The sequence below is a fragment of the Xyrauchen texanus genome, chromosome 41 (assembly GCF_025860055.1).
Source record: "Xyrauchen texanus isolate HMW12.3.18 chromosome 41, RBS_HiC_50CHRs, whole genome shotgun sequence".
In the NCBI taxonomy this organism is placed as follows: Eukaryota; Metazoa; Chordata; class Actinopteri; order Cypriniformes; family Catostomidae; genus Xyrauchen; species Xyrauchen texanus.
In genome coordinates, this window is record NC_068316.1 from 9,769,757 (window position 1) to 9,788,090 (window position 18,334).

Here is an 18,334-nt window from a genome sequence, read left to right on the forward strand (position 1 = left end):
AATATCTAGAAAGACAGCCTTCATGCTTTACATTTGGAATTAAGCACAGCTTGGAAGAAATTCTTCTCAAACATTATTAACAGCGATATAAACAACACCCACACTCTTTTTATACTGTAGAGAGACTAACAAACCCCCCAACACAGGTTGCCTGTGAAATGCTCTCTGACAGAAGATGCAACGAGTTTGCATCTTTTTTCATGAAGATCAATGATATTAGAATGGCGATCAGCTTTAGGTCAGACAGCACCCACCACAAAAACGTCACAAATTAGTCATTAGGTCCGATTTTGAGGAAATTGATGGCAAAACCTCGGATGAAATAGTACAGCATCTTAAAACGTCAACCTGCTGTCTTAACACACTCCCTACAACATTTTTAAAAAAAATGCGTTTAACTGTCTGAAAAAAAATCTGTTAGAAATAATAAATGTGTCACTCCTTTCAGGCACATGTCCGAAGTCCCTGAAAACGGCAGTGGTCAAGCCCCTTCTTAAAAAGAACAATCTTGATAACTCCATATTGAACAACTATAGACCAATTTCAAATTTTCCTTTCATAGGCAAAATCATTGAAAAGTTTGTTTTCAATCAGCTGAACAAATTCTTTATCTCGAATGGCTACTTGGACAATTTACAGTCTGGTTTCTGACCGCATCAGAGCACAGAGACGGTACTCATTAAGATCCTAAATGATATTCGACTACATACTTATTCAGGCAAAATATCTGTCACGATTCACTGTTGTCTGCCCAGTGTTTTGCCTCTGTCATCTGTTCCCCATGGACTACACTTCCCATAATTTCCTGCCCTCATCACTGCCAGCTGTCTTCTATTGTCCTCACCTCTGTTTCATTTACTCATTAGTCTTTTTGTATATAATGCCCTGTTGGTTGCTTGTTCTTTGTCAGTTGTTGAATGGTCTGCACTTATATAGCGCCTTTTTAACCTTAACAGTATTCAAAGCGCTTTACACTGTGACTCATTCACCCATATTCATACACCAATGGCGGCAGAGCTGCCACACAAGGTGCTAGCCTGACATTGGGAGCAACTTGGGGTTCAGTGTCTTGCCCAAGGACACTTCGGCATGTGGAGTCATGTGGGCCGGGATTCAAACCACCAACCCTGCGATTAATGGCTGACCTGCTCTTCCAACTGAGCCACAGCCTCCCAATGTATCTAGACCAACTGTGTTTTTGTGTTTCATGGATGTTTTCGGTCTGTGACATATAGGAAGGGAGTTCAGGAGCTGGATCTAAGTGCAGCAAAAGAGTTTAATGAAAAGAAATAAACAAGTACAAAATAACGGGCAAAACACAGGGCAGATAACAGTAAATCGTGACAATATCAGTGCTGGTATGATTAGATCTCAGTTCTGCTTTTGACACTGTTAACCACAACATTCACCTACACAGATTGGAATACTGGGTAGGGCTCTCTGGGACGGTCATCAGCTGGTTCAGGTCATAATTAGAAGTTAGGGGTTACTATGTGAACATGGGCAAATATGAATCTGAGTGGACATCCATGATGTGCAGAGTCCCACAAGGCTCAATTCTTGCATCGCACCTTCTCAACCTGTATTTGAAATTAACAGTTGGATGTGCCAAAACTTCCTTCAGTTAAACAACGACAAGACGGAGGTCATTGTATTTGGCAACAAAGGCGAAATTCTAAAGGTGAAATCATCTCTTGACTCCAAGGGCCTAAAGACATTTTGGAGTCAGACCTTGTTTCAGTAGTCACATTAAAGCAATAACTAAATCAGCCTACTATCATCTAAAAAATATAGCCAGAATTAGAGGTTTTGTATTCAGTCAAGACTTAGAGACTTGTTCATAGCATTCATCACCAGTGGGGTGGATTACTGCAATGGACTCCTAACTGGCCTTCCTTAGACCATTAGACACCTGCAGCTCATTCAGAATGCCGCTGCCAGGATTCTCACCCAAACCAAAAAATCTGAGCATATTAATCCAGTCCTCAGGTATTTACACTAGCTTCCAGTTACATTTAGAATTGATTTTAAAGTACTATTCTCATTTATAAATCGCTCAATAGCATAGGACCTAAATACAGTTCAGATATGCTTGTTGAATATAAACCTAACGGACCTCTCAGATCACTAGGATCAAGTCAGGGTTCACTCAAAACAAAGTGAGACAGTGATTAGCTATTATGCCACCCACAGCTGGAACCAGCTTCGAAAAGACGTTAGATGAGCCCCAACAGTACCCATATTTAAAACTGAAAACACTTCTGTTTAGCTGTGCATTTTGACTGAGCATTGTGCTGCACATATTAATTTCACTGAATCATTTTGCTTTTGTCTTTCTTTCATTTTAATTATTCTATTTTATTATTTTTATTTTTATATAACTTTAGCAATGTGTGTATTACTATTGTTACAGTATTACTGTAACAATGTGTGTGTAAACCTATTCAATGGAAAGAATAAACACAGACATATGACGGACATGTCCGTAAACAATCTCTCTCTCCCACACAATCCTCTGCAGTCGACCTTTATCCCTCTCGGGAGGCTTGATTAGCCTAATACGGGACCGGGTGTGTAGGATCATGACCCCGCCCCGCCCTCCGCCCTGCCACAGTGTGTATTGCTATTTCTTTAAACCGTTTATGTAAAGCACTTTGAATTGCCATTGAGTCTGAAATGTGCTATATAAATAAACTTGCCTTGCCTTGATATCCATCATTGTACCATAGTACTGTGATAGTATATAAATATGGTTATAATATAGTACCATGGTATATTAACCATGATATTAACTCCTGATACCATAACCACACTTATTTGTAAGGGAAATTATGTATTTATATTTATCCAATCAGATGTCTTTAGTAAACAGGCTGGCCCCTTGATACCAAAGACTTTGGTGCTTTCGATTTTCAGTACACAGAACAAAAGATTTCAGCAGCAGAAGCAACCTATCAAGCTGATGACATGAACAGAGTGAGCTGCATTTGGTGCCATTACATAATCCAGTCTGAGGTGCTGGGGTGGCTTTTTTCAGTGTAGAGAGAGTGATAAGAATGCTTTAGAATCATCTGACCCTGATGAAATATTCAGACTCCTGCCTTTGAATCTCTTTTTCCATCTACACAACCACACACACACACACACACACACACACACACACACACTGAACCTCCTTGAGAAAATGTATGCTTGTTTTTCAAAGGTCTGAGAATTATGGTAAGTGAATGTCTGACCTGCAAACTGTGATGTAGATCTTTTCCTTCACACACACACACACACACACACACACACACACACACACACACACACACACACACACACACACACACACACACACACACACACACACACACACACACATATACACAAACACAGTTGAAGTCAGAAGTTTACATGCACTTAGGTAGAATTCATTAAAACTCATTTTTTAACCAATCTACAGATTTAATATTAGCAACCAATAGTTTTGGTAAGTTGTTTAGGACATCAACTTTGTGTATGACACAAGCAATTTTTCCAAAAATTGTTTACAGACAGATTGTTTCACGTTTAATTGACTGTATCACAATTCCAGTTGGTTAGAAATTTACATACACTGATTTAACTGTGCCTTTAAACATGGCGGCAAGTAATTGTGGAACTCCACATGTCTAGTTCATTCTTGGGAGCAATTTCCAAATGCCTGAAGGTACCACGTTCATCTGTACAAACAATAGTATGAAAGTATAAACACCATGGGACCATGCAGCCATCATACCACTCAGAAAGGAGACACATTCTGTCACCTAGAGGTGAATGTAGTTTGAAGCAAAAAATGCAAATCAGTCCCAGAACAACAGCAAAGGACCTTGTGAAGATGCTGGAGGAAACAGGTAGACAAGTATCTATATCCACAGTAAAACAAGTCTTATATCAACATAATCCGAAAGGCTGCTCTGCAAGGAAGAAACCACTACTCCAAAACACCATAAAAAAGCCAGACTACAGTTTGCAAGTGCACATGAGGACAAAGATCTTACTTTTTGGAGAAATGTCCTCTGGTCTGATGAAACAAAAATGAAACATTTTAGCCATAATGACCATCATTATTGTTTGGAGGAAAAGGCTGAGGCTTGCAAGCCGAAGAACACCATCCCAACCGTGCACTTCACAAAATAGATGGCATCAAGAGGAAGGAAAATTATGTGGATATATTGAAGCCACATCTCAAGACATCAGCCAAGAAGTTAAATCTCGGTCGCAAATGGGTCTTCCAAACAGATCATTGGGACAAGCATACCTCCAAAGTTTTGGCAAAATGGCCTAAGGACAACAAAGCCAAGGTATTGGAGTGGCCATCACAAAGCCCTGACCTCAATCTGAATTTGTGGGCAGAATTGATAAAGCGTGTGCGAGCAAGTAGGCCTACAAACCTGACTCAGTTACACCAGTATTGTCTGGAGGAATGGGTCAACATTCCAGCAACTTCTTGTGAGAAGCTTGTGGACGGCTACCCAAAATGTTTGACCCAAGTTAAACAAATTAAAGGCAATGCTACCAAATACTAACACATTGTATGTAAACTTCTGTCCCACTGGGAATGTGATGAAAGTAATAAAAGATTAAATAAATAATTCTCTCTACTATTATTTTAACATTTGACATACTTAAAATAAAGTAATGTTCCTAACTGACCTAAGACTTGTTCTCTACAATAAAATGTCAGGAATTGTGAAAAACTGAGTTTAAATGTATTGCTAAGTTTACAAACTTTTAACTAAACATCTGGATAATGTCTAGATAATGTTGTTGGAGTTATGTCTCAGACCTGTCATTATGCCAGTGCATTCCTCAATCTTATTCAGGCCTTATCTAGGAATACTGTTCATCAAAGCATCTAAAACTGGGGAGAGCCCCTGCATATTTACAACAAACTGCCATGTTTACACATCACTTCCTGTCAAAAATGATAAAATGAGCATATCCTTATTAGGGGATTGTCAACAGACTAGCTGTGAAAGTATCATTTTTGACAAAACATCCATCTCTGACCTCTGAGAATTTAACCAAAAAAATGAAAATACTCTCGTGATCTACTCATCCTCATGACAAATGAAAGCCATATGCCTTTCTTTCCTCTGTGGAACACAAAAGGAGATGTTAGAATGTTAGTCTTAGTCCCTAGTCACTTTTATTGTATGGAAAAAAGATGCAATAAAAGTGAATGGCGATTAAGGCTTACATTCTACCTTTCTCTGATGTCCCAGAAGTAACCACATATATGTTTTAACTGATTGACAGGAAAAGAAGCAAACAGAAGGAAACTATCTGGCTTGACTCCAGGAGCACAAGGTGACCTACAGTACAAAATAACTCCATTCTTACAGTAGATTTTCATGGACTTGGCATCGCTGGCTCTCTCTGAAAGCTTTATTAAATCACACAAATGGAGGTGAACTGTCGGAAGCACTGCTGAGATTTTTCAAGACTTGCCACTGTAGAAGAGCAGGTCAGCACTAGAATTTGTGCATCATATCCAATTGTATTTGAAGTCGGATGCATTGTTTTAATTGGGACCATCTGATTTTATATTCTATATTGTGGATATAATTGGTATGTGGGTGGCACAATATTTCTACTTGAGAACTTTCCGATCTGTATGTTTGACAGTATGGTGTAAAGCAAATAATCATATTTCATACATTATTAAAATGGAGCACTATTAATTTGTCAGCCAATTAAAAAGCACCTGAAAAATTCAGCTTCTAATCTTTAAAACGACACCTGTTTTGTGTTGGTCAAGCGAGTAGTTACTGATTAATTTCATTTTTAGCACAGAGTATTAAAAAATAAATAAAAATATTTATTTATTATTATTTAAGCCACTCAAAAGCTAGCATACAGTATATGAATGAATGTTGTATGTTGATATAACTTTTTTGGACTCAAAGCACTTTCCACAGTGAACAGTGAACTCTCCAACCTCCACCAGTGTGCAGCATCCACCTGGATGATGTGACGGCAGCCATAGTGCACTAATGTGCTTACCATTCACTAGCTAATGGAGGTGAGGAGGGAGTAGAGTTATAGAGCCAATCTATGGATGTGAATTATTAGTAGGCCATGATACCAGGGTTACACCCCTACTCTTATACAAGAAGTGCCCTGGGATTTTTAATGACCACAGAGAGGACCTCAGTTTACTATCTCATCCAAAGGATGGTGCCTTATTACACTATGTTGTCCCCATCACTATACTGGGGCATTAGGACACAGAGCACAGGGTGAGCACTCCCTGCTGGCCTCTCTAACACCAGCGCGACCTTAGCTTTCCCGAGGAGGAAATCAACATATTACAGTGCTTTTGTTTATTTATGAAATGTATAATTATTTAATAAATGAAGGCATTTTCTCTCAATGCACTAGCATTTTAGCTGTGTGTTGGCGACTCAGACAGACCAATCTCAGAACTATAAATTCAAACCACGACACAGTAGAATAAACTGGCCTTATGGCAGTATCCTTATTGAAATGGAACCTTGTAAGTGAATGATTTGGAACACATACATAGGCAGCAACTTGCATTTGTGCCATGTAAAATACTCACATGAAGCAAACAAGAACATAAGACACAACTCAGAAAGTTTGCCTCCTGTAGTCCTATTACTGTGTTTTACACCCTGTTCTTTCCAGAGTCATGTTGACCCTGCTTTGAAGACGTCAGGGCACACAATGGGTTTTAGAGGGATTATCTGCTCTCCTCACACCAAAGGGACTTGTTGGGCTCAAATGAGCATGGTTACTAGTTAGGAGGGCTTAGCAGATCCTTTGTGGCTCTGGCAAGGAACAATGGCAGAGAGTTTGGAAAATAATAAGTGATTAATCAAAGCACATCTATCTAATTCTGCTTACGCAAGTATCTTTTTTTTTCTTTTTTTTGGCAGTGAGCCTGGCAGTGTGACTTTACCCACTATTAGGTGATTAATTTGATGCCTCGGGTGCACTGACATAGACAGATTTGTTTATGATGGTGCAGGTGGTGATCAGATGTTGATGGCAATTATCACCAAGGGCATTGATTCATAGTCAAAGTGATTGTCACCAAGATTGTTTTACCTCCTTTAATGGAACACCCATCATGACCCAAATATCAGATTTCATTAGGCTTAAGAGGATAATTCACCCAAAATCGAAAATTATATCATTATGAGCTCACTCTCATGTTGTTCCAAACCTGCGTGGCTTAATGTGCCTTTGTGGAATAGAAAAGGAGCTGTTAGGCTGAATGACACCATTCATTTTCATTGTATGGAAAAAAAGCAATGAAAGTGAATGGTGACTGAGGCAAACATTCTGCCAAAAAGTAAAAGCACACTTCTCCTCAACAAGCCGCATGATTTTGAGGCATAACGTGCCTAGGACCACAGTGTGGGACGACTTATGTGCCAAATGTTACTACTTCGGGTTCGGTTGTTGCTGAACTCCCTTACCGTAAATATGTAATAGTAAAAGTAATGCTTGCTTTAGCTGCACCTCTAATAAGTGAAAAGAATGGCATTTTAATTGGGTATTGAACAGGAATGCTCTCCCATGGCACCAAACTCATTTTGGTTTGGCAAGGCATTCAGAAATGTTAAATCCCATTTTATGGTCTCCTGATTATTTTTCGTCATTGCCTTAATGAGTATGAGCTCAAATTAGGAACTAACTCCTGAAACAATTTGTTTCAATGTCAAACAGTTGACACTGACATTGTATGCTAGCATCTTATCTATCCCTGCTTCTCTTTTGGTTTGTATAATAAATGCAAACATACATTACATGTGAGCAGTTTACACATCCTAGATGCATAGCACTTAATGTATATGTATCCACATAAAATATTCATGAATGGGCAGAGTTTACTCCTGTTTAGCCAATCATCAGCAATGCCTGACCAGGCATGGTTTCAGTTTACTGTCTTCCTGTTACACAGGCAGTTTTGAACACACACACACACACACACACACACACACACACACACACACACACATGTTGTGTTTCCATGTTTTATGGGGACTTTCCATAGACATAATGGTTTTTATACTGTACAAACTTTATATTCTATCCCCTAAACCTAACCCTACCCCTAAACCTAACCCTCACAGAAAACTTTCTGCATTTTTACATTTTCAAAAAACATAATTTAGTATGATTTATAAGCTGTTTTCATCATGGGGACCGACAAAATGTCCCCACAAGGTCAAAAATTTCGGGTTTTACTATCCTTATGGGGACATTTGGTCCCCACAAAGTGATAAATACACACTCACACACACACACACACGCGCACACACACACACACACACACACACACAGCAGCACCTGACAATCTACTAAAGGTTTGCCAGCTGAGTAGCCACTAAATCAGAACTGATAAGAGAAGAGAAGAGAAGAGAAGAGAAGAGAGAGAAGAGAAGAGAAGAGAAGAGAAGAGAAGAGAAGAGAAGTTTGTTTTTTGTTCAGAATTGAAAATTTTGTACACAGGTATTTTTCTGTGATCTAGAACTACCTGGTTTGATAACACATATCCAAGGCCAGGAAGTTCTCCAGGGAACTAAAAAGACTAAACAACTACAGAGAGACAATTAAACGTCTTTTAGCCCTGTCTATGGGTACAGCATGATTAAAGCATTGCCCACAGACTCCTTGCATTCCCTCATCACCCATGAAACGATTTAGTAGCCTGAGAGGGCTCAAAAAGCGCAAGGACCAAGAGGGGTGGACACAGAGACGCCAGTCAGAGCCCAACAGCCACCTAGGAGGCAGTAAGATGACAACTAAGACTTATTTTCTCGCATTATTGCTTTCTCAGTCACTGTTTGCATTTATGTATGTTTTGCATGAGTGACACTTGCAGAGACCTTAGCAGGCCACAGAAATAAATTTTAATAGAATTAATTACATGGTGTCCCGATTAATTAATCGTGATTAATCGCATATACAAATTTTTGCTGAGAAGACGTCAGACATTTTTTTTTTTTTTTAAAACAATTCAGGACACAATACTACAGATATATTTTACAGTAATGCCAATACATTATATTCATTACATAGTGTAATGGTTTTCAATGCTTTGGAGTTGTTGGAGGTACAAAGAGTATTTAAATAATATGTCAATTCTTTACAAAATAGTAGTGCAAATAGGGGCTTTATAGACATAAATTTACACTTATGAATAAAAAAACTTATGACAAATAAACAGATTAATCAGAAAATATTAACTTAAGTTATCAGAACTATAAAAAACAAATAAAACGTCTTTATAAAGCAAAGAAAAACTAGTTAAAATAGAGGTACGTACACACAAACTAAATTTTCTCCAAAATACTACAGCGTGGACACATTCCCAAAAAAGGTGAGGGGCAGATTCATCTTCAGCATTACAGAAGGAGCAAAGTGGATCTTTTTCAGGGAGCATGTTTCTTAAATAAAGATTGACTGGGTAAAAACGGTGTAACAGTTTAAAGGACACCTCCTTAACCGGTAATTAAATATTTGTGAGGTAAAGACCGTACGACCTGCGTCAGACATGCTTTTGTCGCATCTCGGTGTGTTGCGCTACACTAAACAATAAAATGTTTAGGTCACTGTGTCAAGTTAAATATAGTTTAAAACTCAATCTTTAAACACATCTTGAGATCCCTTAGTTCGCATTTGCGCTTCTTCAAGTGTTTTGAACGCAAGAACGTAACGCATGTTTGTGTTGTGTGTCCGCTGAAAGGTTGTTAATGTTTTGTTCACTGTATAAACTGTATGTTGCTCACACAGCTGAAATTTCACTTACTGCCCTCTGGAGTAAACAGGTGGTACTACAAGCTTGCGTTTCTCAGGAATTTCTCAGGAACGCATTATTTTTTGTAAAATTAATTGCACGTTATTAACGTGTTAAATCGACAGCCCTAATTTGGACACTTAATCCATACTTTGCTTTAGATTTTAAACCAAATGTATTTTGGATAGATAGCACAAGCACACTTTTCAAGCAAAACATTTCCCAAAAAGAAGTTTTAAATAATTGGCTATAAAATAACTGCTTGCTGTAGACTCTTTTACAGTATGTAATTTAGGTGTCTCTATATTTTACAGTTCACTATAATATTTCTTTAAATTATATTATTTTATTATATCAACTTACAGGAAATCTGCTTTGCGCTTTTACTGTTAACCACCACAGTAACACATGTGGTTAAACAAAAAGTCACATGATGACTTAAATTTCATCAAGAGTGACCCTTCTAGGAGCAATGGCTTTTAAATATGTATAGACAATGCACAGTGTCACTCACACCATCACAAAGCCCATCAGTGTATAACACGTGACAGTAAGATAATGCAATAAACATTAAAGGGATAGTTAATCCGAAAAATTATAATTCTCTCATCATTTACTCACCATCATGCCATTCTAGATGTGAATAACTTTATTTCTTCTGGTGAACACAAATTAAGATATCTGAAAAATAATTCAGCTCTGTAGGTCCATACAATGCAAGTGAATGGTGGCCAGAGCTTTGAAGGTCCAAAAAAGCATATAAAGGTATCATAAATGTAATCCATATGACTCCAGTGGTTAAATCTTCAGAAGCAATATGATAGGTGTGGATGAGAAACAGATAAATATTATTTTATTTTTTTTACTAGATATTCTCCTCCCACCCAGTAGGTGGCAATATATATGAAAAAAGTGAATCACTAAAAACAAAAGCAGAATGTGGAAGTGAAAGTGGAGATTTAAAGTAAAAAAGGACTTAAATATTGATCTGAAGATATAGATTTAACCACTGGAGTCGAATGGATTATTTTTAGAAGAAAGAAAGTCATACACATCTGTGATGGCATGAGGGTGAGTAAATGTTGAGAGCATTTAAATTTTTGGGTGAACTTTTCCTTTAACTAAACAATACAAAATGTAACATAAAACACCCCAATGTACATAACTGTTATAAAAAATAAGAAGAATCATAATAATTTTTATAAAATGCATTATAATCAAATGTGATGGGTCCAGCTTTAAAATATATACAGTATGTATGTATATATGTTTTATATATATATATATATATATATATATATATATATATATATATATATATATATATATTATTGCAATTTTATTGTTAAATAAATAATAATTTTATAACTGTACATAGTAATTTTACTACCAGTTTACCAAATATTTTTTTCCTTTAGCTTTTTCTGCTAAAATTCCCAACAGTTATTACTGTGATCTAACAAATATAAGTACGTGGGCATATTTTGATAAATCATGAATACATCTGAAAAGCTTTTAGCCTCTTCTTCCTGTTTATTGATGATTGAGGAGTGTAGAGCTACAGTATAAGACAGAAATGTGTAGCTACAACTCGACTTTGCCAATAAAACCTTCTGCCTGTGAATTTGATGACAGGATCTAAACTCCTCTTCAGTAGCTCAATAACCTCTTAGCCTAGACCCCATTTCTCAGTGCAAGCTTGGAATTAAACCTGCTACAGAATGGTTATATGAAACCTGAAGACTAGAGTCTGTCCTGTACTCATTATAGTTAAAAGCACTGATATTTTCGTGAGAATATATGCTTTTTTTAATGTTGGAATGCTTTCAAATGGGTGGTTTTGGTTAGAATGTGCCTAGTTCCAAAAATGTAATGAGTTGTGTGAGTTTTCTAAATTGGATGTTTTGTTTACTGCTAGTTTCAATTTGAATGATCATGAGGGTCTGATCCTATAATATTATTAATGGGAATTGTTTGTTATTTTCTTCTGTGGGGCTCATTAAAATGTAAAAATGACACTTCAGTACTGTTAGGAGGAAATAACAAGGGTAAACAGGGGTTTGCCACTACTCTCTCTCTCTCTCTCACACACACACACACAAACCATACACACTGACATTATAATGGGATTTTATTCTTTGTCTTCATTTAAATTTGGATCAGCCCATCATTGTAGTGTTTGTTGAAATGAACAATTATTATTTATTGTATGGTATCGTCTGCTTTGTTCTGGTATTTCACACAGTGTTTGGGAATATCAGTGATGACACAGCAGTATGATAGAGGCAACTAGATTGACAATGGATGTGGACAGCAAATATAAGTTACAGTAGGAATGGGAACAAGTACTTGGGTACGTGGAAGTTACAGCAAAAATCGTTCTCTCAGAAAGATTCATGTCAATGAGAATTGATCACTAAGTGGTGATAGAATAATTTCCCTTGGCGGAAGCACTGTCCCACAGTTCAGTCCTCAGATTTATCACTCAAACCATCAGATCCTGTCAGAAAGCAATGACAGCAGACGAGAGGAGCTAACAACAAAAGGAAATTAGAACCTAATTTCAACTATATCCCCCAAAAGAAGAGGAGAACTAGTATGACTTTGAGCATGGACAATAGTGCAAAACCTTTGCAGAATGGTAAAGACTACTCTGTGCTGTGTTTGAGCCCTGAAAAGGGTGGCAATGTTGTGCAATAACCTTGAAAAGGATAACAATGATTATGAGGAGTATGAGGTTGGGGGAGAAGCATTTTTGTAATACCCTTGAAAAGGAGAGCAAAGCTTATGATGCTGTTGGGCCCAAGATGGGCACTTGATGAGTATGAGGGTGGGGGAACATCATTTGTGCAATACCCTTGAAAAAGATTATGTTTTTGAGGAATATGAGAGTGGGGAGCATTGTTTGTGCAATACCCTTGAAAAGGATAACAATGCTTGATGTATTTGAGCCCTAAATTGAGTGAGCATTTTGGTTGTGCAATACCCATGAAAAGGATAACATTGCTTGATGTATTTGAGCCCAGATTTGGGTGAGCATTTGGTTGTGCAATACCCTTGAAAAGATAACCAATGCTTGATGTATTTGAGCCCCGACTTGGGCAAGCATTCGGTTGTGCAATACCCTTCAAAAGAGTAACCAATGCTTGATGAGCCCCAAATTGGGTGAGCATTTTGGTTGTGCAATACCCTTGAAAAGAGTAACTAATCCTTATGTTGTGTATGGGGGTGGGGGTGAGGGTAGGGGCATTAGTTGAAAGGATAACAATGCTTGATGTATATACTTTTTTGGAGAAACCACACCCTGTGTAAAAAATTATGTGAACCAAAATTATGCACAAATCAGCAAAACAACTTCCATAGAAAGTGAAAGGGGTTAGCACTGCCACAATCATGAAAATCCAACTTCCACTCATTGTAATTTTCACATAAATGGGGAAAACCAGCATTACAGACATGACATCTCTTCATTTGATATAACAGTCATGAAGCAGCATGTACATCATGAGGAAAAACAATAAAAAATGCCTTGACACCTGCCTACATCAACCATGAAACATTATGATGTCTATCAAGGCTGCATTGTGCATTACAATTATTAAAACTGGCATTTATTTCCATGGTATGTTTGACATTTCCATGAAATGCCCTGCTGCTTTAGTTATTCAATGGTATAGATGTACAATGCCCATCCTTTGTGGCAGGAGGCATGCATGCAATGATGAAACTCCCCTTATGGAGAACTGTGATAGATCTATTATGAATAGAAGGAAGAGTTAAGATTAATGTGACATAAACAACAACCTAGCTGAAATTTCTCAGACAGATACATGATACAGAAAAAAAAACATCCACAGAAAAACACTAATGAAATATGAACTATGAAGAACATGTCTACATTTAATAGAGATAAATGACTATGAATACTGTGCCTATATAAATAAATGCATGAACACTAAACCTGATTGTTCAAATGCAGGAATGTATTAGCATAGCATGCTGATGCTACTACAACACAACTTTGCTCACACGGTGCATAGCCACAATCTGGATGGTACATCCAACTTGAAAACGGAAGACCGCCAATATAAAAATGAGATAGTAATTTTAAAAGCATTTACTGATGCTGTATGATGAAGATAATGAGCAGTGAAAGAAAAACATGGAACCTAAAACCCCATCAGCCACCAGCTAGATGCATAATATTTCTTTCCCCCAAAAGAAAAGAAACCGTGAACTTGCGTATCTTGAATGTGGTGACCAACAGCTTTGCAGATATAAGCAATTGTGGTTTGTGTGAGGAGCAACTGTCAGAAATCTCTAGACTAAAACACATAATCATATCATACACTTAAGACTTATGCATAAATCAATGTGCATGCATGCTGATGCCCAAAGCAGGAATTACAACATACAAACACTGTTGAAAACAGATGAGCAAAAAATGTAGACCAAGTTATCCCATGCGGCACGGCGGCTGCTATATGCCGGGACATGCAATTTTACATGCAACATGATTTTTAGGAAGCAGAATATTGAGATGAAAAGGGAACGTTTAAAAAGCTTTAAACCCCATCAGAATAATGAATGGAGACTTATCTTTCTGATGAGAGCTGCGCTGGAGAGTGGAAACTTCACTAAAGATGTACGTATAATCCAATGTTAAGTTGACTGTTTGCTTGGGAAGCAAGGAAAAGCATGTGAGATGGATGCGTTTCAATGTACAATCCAAAGTTTGTTTGCTTGAGATCAAACGCATAGCTTATGTTCCGCTCATGTGTGTGAAAACAAATAGCAATAATGAGAGGTGAACAACATCTGGAGTTTATGAAGCAGAGACTGGATAATGCTTGGATGAGATACCTGAATTGATTGAAAGGCATGGAGCTACTAGGAATCTCCCTGTGAGAACCTCTATTTCAGGAAAACACAACTGTGTGACTTTCAAATATCTCACACAGATTGAAATTCAGCAACAACTACCCATGTACACAAACGTGGCAAAAAGGGGCCTTGTTTTAGCATTTGTTTTTGGTTATGGCGCAAAGGTGTAGCCAGGATATTACTTTTGGATGGGCCTCAATAAAAATGGATGGGCTGAGGTTTCCCCCAGTTTTTTCCTTAACAACAGAGAAGAGGCACTTTCAAACAGTTCTTTCACACTTTCAGAAATTATAATTTATGCATTAAGATTGAAATTCAGCAACAACTACCCATGTACACAAACGTGGCAAAAAGGGGCCTTGTTTTAGCATTTGTTTTTGGTTATGGCGCAAAGGTGTAGCCAGGATATTACTTTTGGATGGGCCTCAATAAAAATGGATGGGCTGAGGTTTCCCCCAGTTTTTTCCTTAACAACAGAGAAGAGGCACTTTCAAACAGTTCTTTCACACTTTCAGAAATTATAATTTATGCATTTTTTTTACTTTTTTATAAATATATATTTGAAGTCATAGAATAATCTCTAATATTCTGGGGCCTGGGTCTAATTTGGAAACCAACTGAATGTTCTCATGGTTCTTTAGGAAAAAATTGGATGCATCTTACTGCCTAGTGTACTACAATATATATGATGATAGGTGAAACCTGAGGTCTTAAAAACATTAACCTCCCTGGTCCTCATCAACATTGAAGAACATGAGATCTCAAAATACTAACCATCATCTAACCAATAACCATATTACCCATCAGATTCCATGCTGTATCTAATTGTCAGTGGATGGAAGAACAATTTGAGACCTCTACTGTCTTTTATGCACCCATATTGCAGTCCTTTTATTCCTTAGAAAGATATTGTGTGATGGATCACTGACTTTTATTTTAACCTGAATATTGGGTGCTAAGGCGAGGTTCATTTTTTTATTGCTTAAACTTTGGGTTAGGGGGATTCGTTTTAATCCCTATTCCATGTACGGCAAATGAAGTGGTCAATGTTGGTTGATTAACCCTAACCTATAATATATTTATGAATAATGTATTTATATTCATAGTAATGTTACTAAAAATTAATTACATTGATGTTAGTGCAGAAATTAATATTTAACAGAAAAATAAACAACTGTTCAAGTCAAGTATAGTTTAAGGAATATTTTAAGTTGAATTTTCTTGACTCATTGAAAGTGACCTGCCCATGTGTTGGGAAGGTAGCTTTGAGTTAACTAATATGACATGAGGTCAGAGGTCACTGGTCATTAAGGATGAAGTTTGTTAACGCCTCTCTACAAGGTAAACATAAAAGGAGGCCATGGTCACAGAACAGAGAAGCCAGGCAACAGTGTGTGCAGAGGAATGTGCTGTCTTCAAAATGAAAGTGAAAATGAAAGTCAAAATGTACAATATTTACTTTAAGACACTTTCCTGATCTTTTTGTGCATGATTCATGCACATAAAGTGCACGTTATTCCAAAGAGGAAAATGTTTTTTGTCTTTGTGTCACAAATTCATCTTGTTTCTCAACCCCTCCACTCATCTGGAACACCCACTTTTCACAAACCAGTCAATTCCTGATGGACAAAATCAAGTCCCGCCCAATATTATTCTCCTGAATATCTGAATATCCTATTTAACTTCATTATAGAAGTAAAATGCATTGCAAATGCCATTTCATGTTGACTTTAAAGGGGTTATGACATGCCCTTTTTTCAAAGTTCCTTGAGGTTCACTTATAAAATTAGCATTTTTTTTGTAGAAAAAACAGATTTATATTTGTAAAACATGATAATTTTCCACCCTCATTCTGGCCCTCTATCAGAAACGCTGAGTTTTGGTGCTGCTTCTACTTTAAGACTTGACAGTAAATGCCCACTGTTCTGATTGGCTCTCTGCTCTTGACTGACCTACTCTCTCTACTTGCCATCTCACTGCTCTCCACTGCTGGGTGGGTCAACGGAATTGATAAGGTAAAGTAGGCATTGATGTGTTGTTGTGGAGCCGGTCAGATGCAAATGTCTACCACGGTGTGATGGAAGTAGAGAATGAGATGTTTTGGCAACTTGATTTCTACAAATACTCTTTTTGCAGTGAGGAAGACGTTTTGAGTTCTGAATATTTGTATAGTACGATGACCTCTTTTATGTCAAAAGTTTAAGGAGATTAAAGATTATGTGTTTTTTTCTACTTCCTCTTATCCCAGCTTAATATGCAGAAATAACTTTAAGTCATTCTTAGATTGACTTTTCTGAAGAAACACTGCAGCTCTGTGGCACCATCAAAATATTGCTCTATTAGTCTGAGAGCTCTGTGTCTGTAAATTCCCTTTGTATCATAGCAGAATCTAATTTTCTCACATGTAACAAAATCACTTTTTGGAGGGTGATGAGTTTATGTTTGCCGAGTTAAATGACTGTCAGATATTTCTGTGGCCTCACCTCCCATTTCTCAAAATGAATTTCATTCCTCAGAATTGGCCTTTAGAGGTTTTAAATTTGATTCACAGTCATGGCAGTTTATGAAAATCACACATCAGCATAACAGGACACTGAAGACTGGCTCTAATACAAGCAATCACATTTGAGAAAAATCTAATAAATATTTACCTGGCTAAAAATGTGTTTGAAATAAACATAGCTACTGTAGATTTGGGTAATCTATTACATAAGACAGTATCAGTCAATTGATCCAGCCTTGTTGTAATGTGTTTATATTAGATAGAAAGAGAGATGTATTTGGGTGGGGTAGCATTGGGGCAGCTATCACGATGGCATCATTGTGGAGATCTGCTATTTTCAGTCTTCTGTATGTTCCTCCCCTTCCTTCTATTCCTTTTATGTGCTGCATTTACTGGGCTGATGCCTTACTGCTATAAAATAAGATCTTTACTCATTCAGCAGCCATGTGGTCTCTGCTGGGAAAAGATAATATCTTGGTGCAGTGACTTGGTGTAGTCAGGCTTGCTTGTTAATCATTTATCATTACATTTCTGTAATGGATTCCCTGATCGTTCTTTCATGCTTGATATAAATGCTTATGCATTTTTTTATTTGTAACTAATGCTCATAAATCAACTTTAACTGGCATTTTTTGCACATTCAGCAGAGGCTAGATTGTAGGCAGACAGGCAGATAGAACCAAAATTGATATGACACTTGATTATTATTCTTGCGGCCGAATCATAGCTGTGCTGGTATTCAGCACATTGCTTGTTTGATATTGCTTATATACAATAGTACCATAAACAAGTTCATTTTAAAGAACTGACATTGCAGAAACAATAAAACCAGCTATTTTGGGCAGTTTTTATTGGCCCGCCAAACATTTCAATAGAAGCCAAAACAGGATTGGAATTCTATGTATCGAACACAGACAAGCAGAGTAATACAAACAGGAAAATATTCCAGTGCAGTTGTACAAAATATCAGCACTGTTGGAACATTACTGATATGAGACCTTGTCAAATTAGTGACCTTAAGTTACTTACATGCTGATGATAACATTTACATGGGTATTTCCTAAATTAACAAAAGAGAGACTGTCAGAATGTGGATGGATGGATAAATGGATGGAATTTTGGCCTTTCACTTGTGGTAAATGTTTTCTTAC

At 37.3% G+C, this 18,334-nt stretch overlaps 1 protein-coding gene across 7 annotated transcripts in view; it reads left to right on the plus strand.

Moving 5' to 3' along the window:
* Positions 1-18,334, plus strand: part of LOC127634560 (5'-AMP-activated protein kinase subunit gamma-2-like) — an 81,596-nt gene that overhangs the window by 23,517 nt on the left and 39,745 nt on the right. Inside the window, exon 1 of one of the 7 annotated variants that reach the window (XM_052114175.1) lies at positions 8,624-8,789. The exons of 5 other annotated variants lie outside the window; for them this stretch is intronic. In XM_052114175.1, coding sequence (XP_051970135.1) covers positions 8,690-8,789 — 100 coding nt within the window. In that variant the 5' untranslated portion in view covers positions 8,624-8,689. Of the gene's footprint in view, positions 1-8,623; positions 8,790-18,334 lie in introns of those variants that run through there. One more of the 7 variants, XM_052114177.1, reaches the window with a different exon arrangement.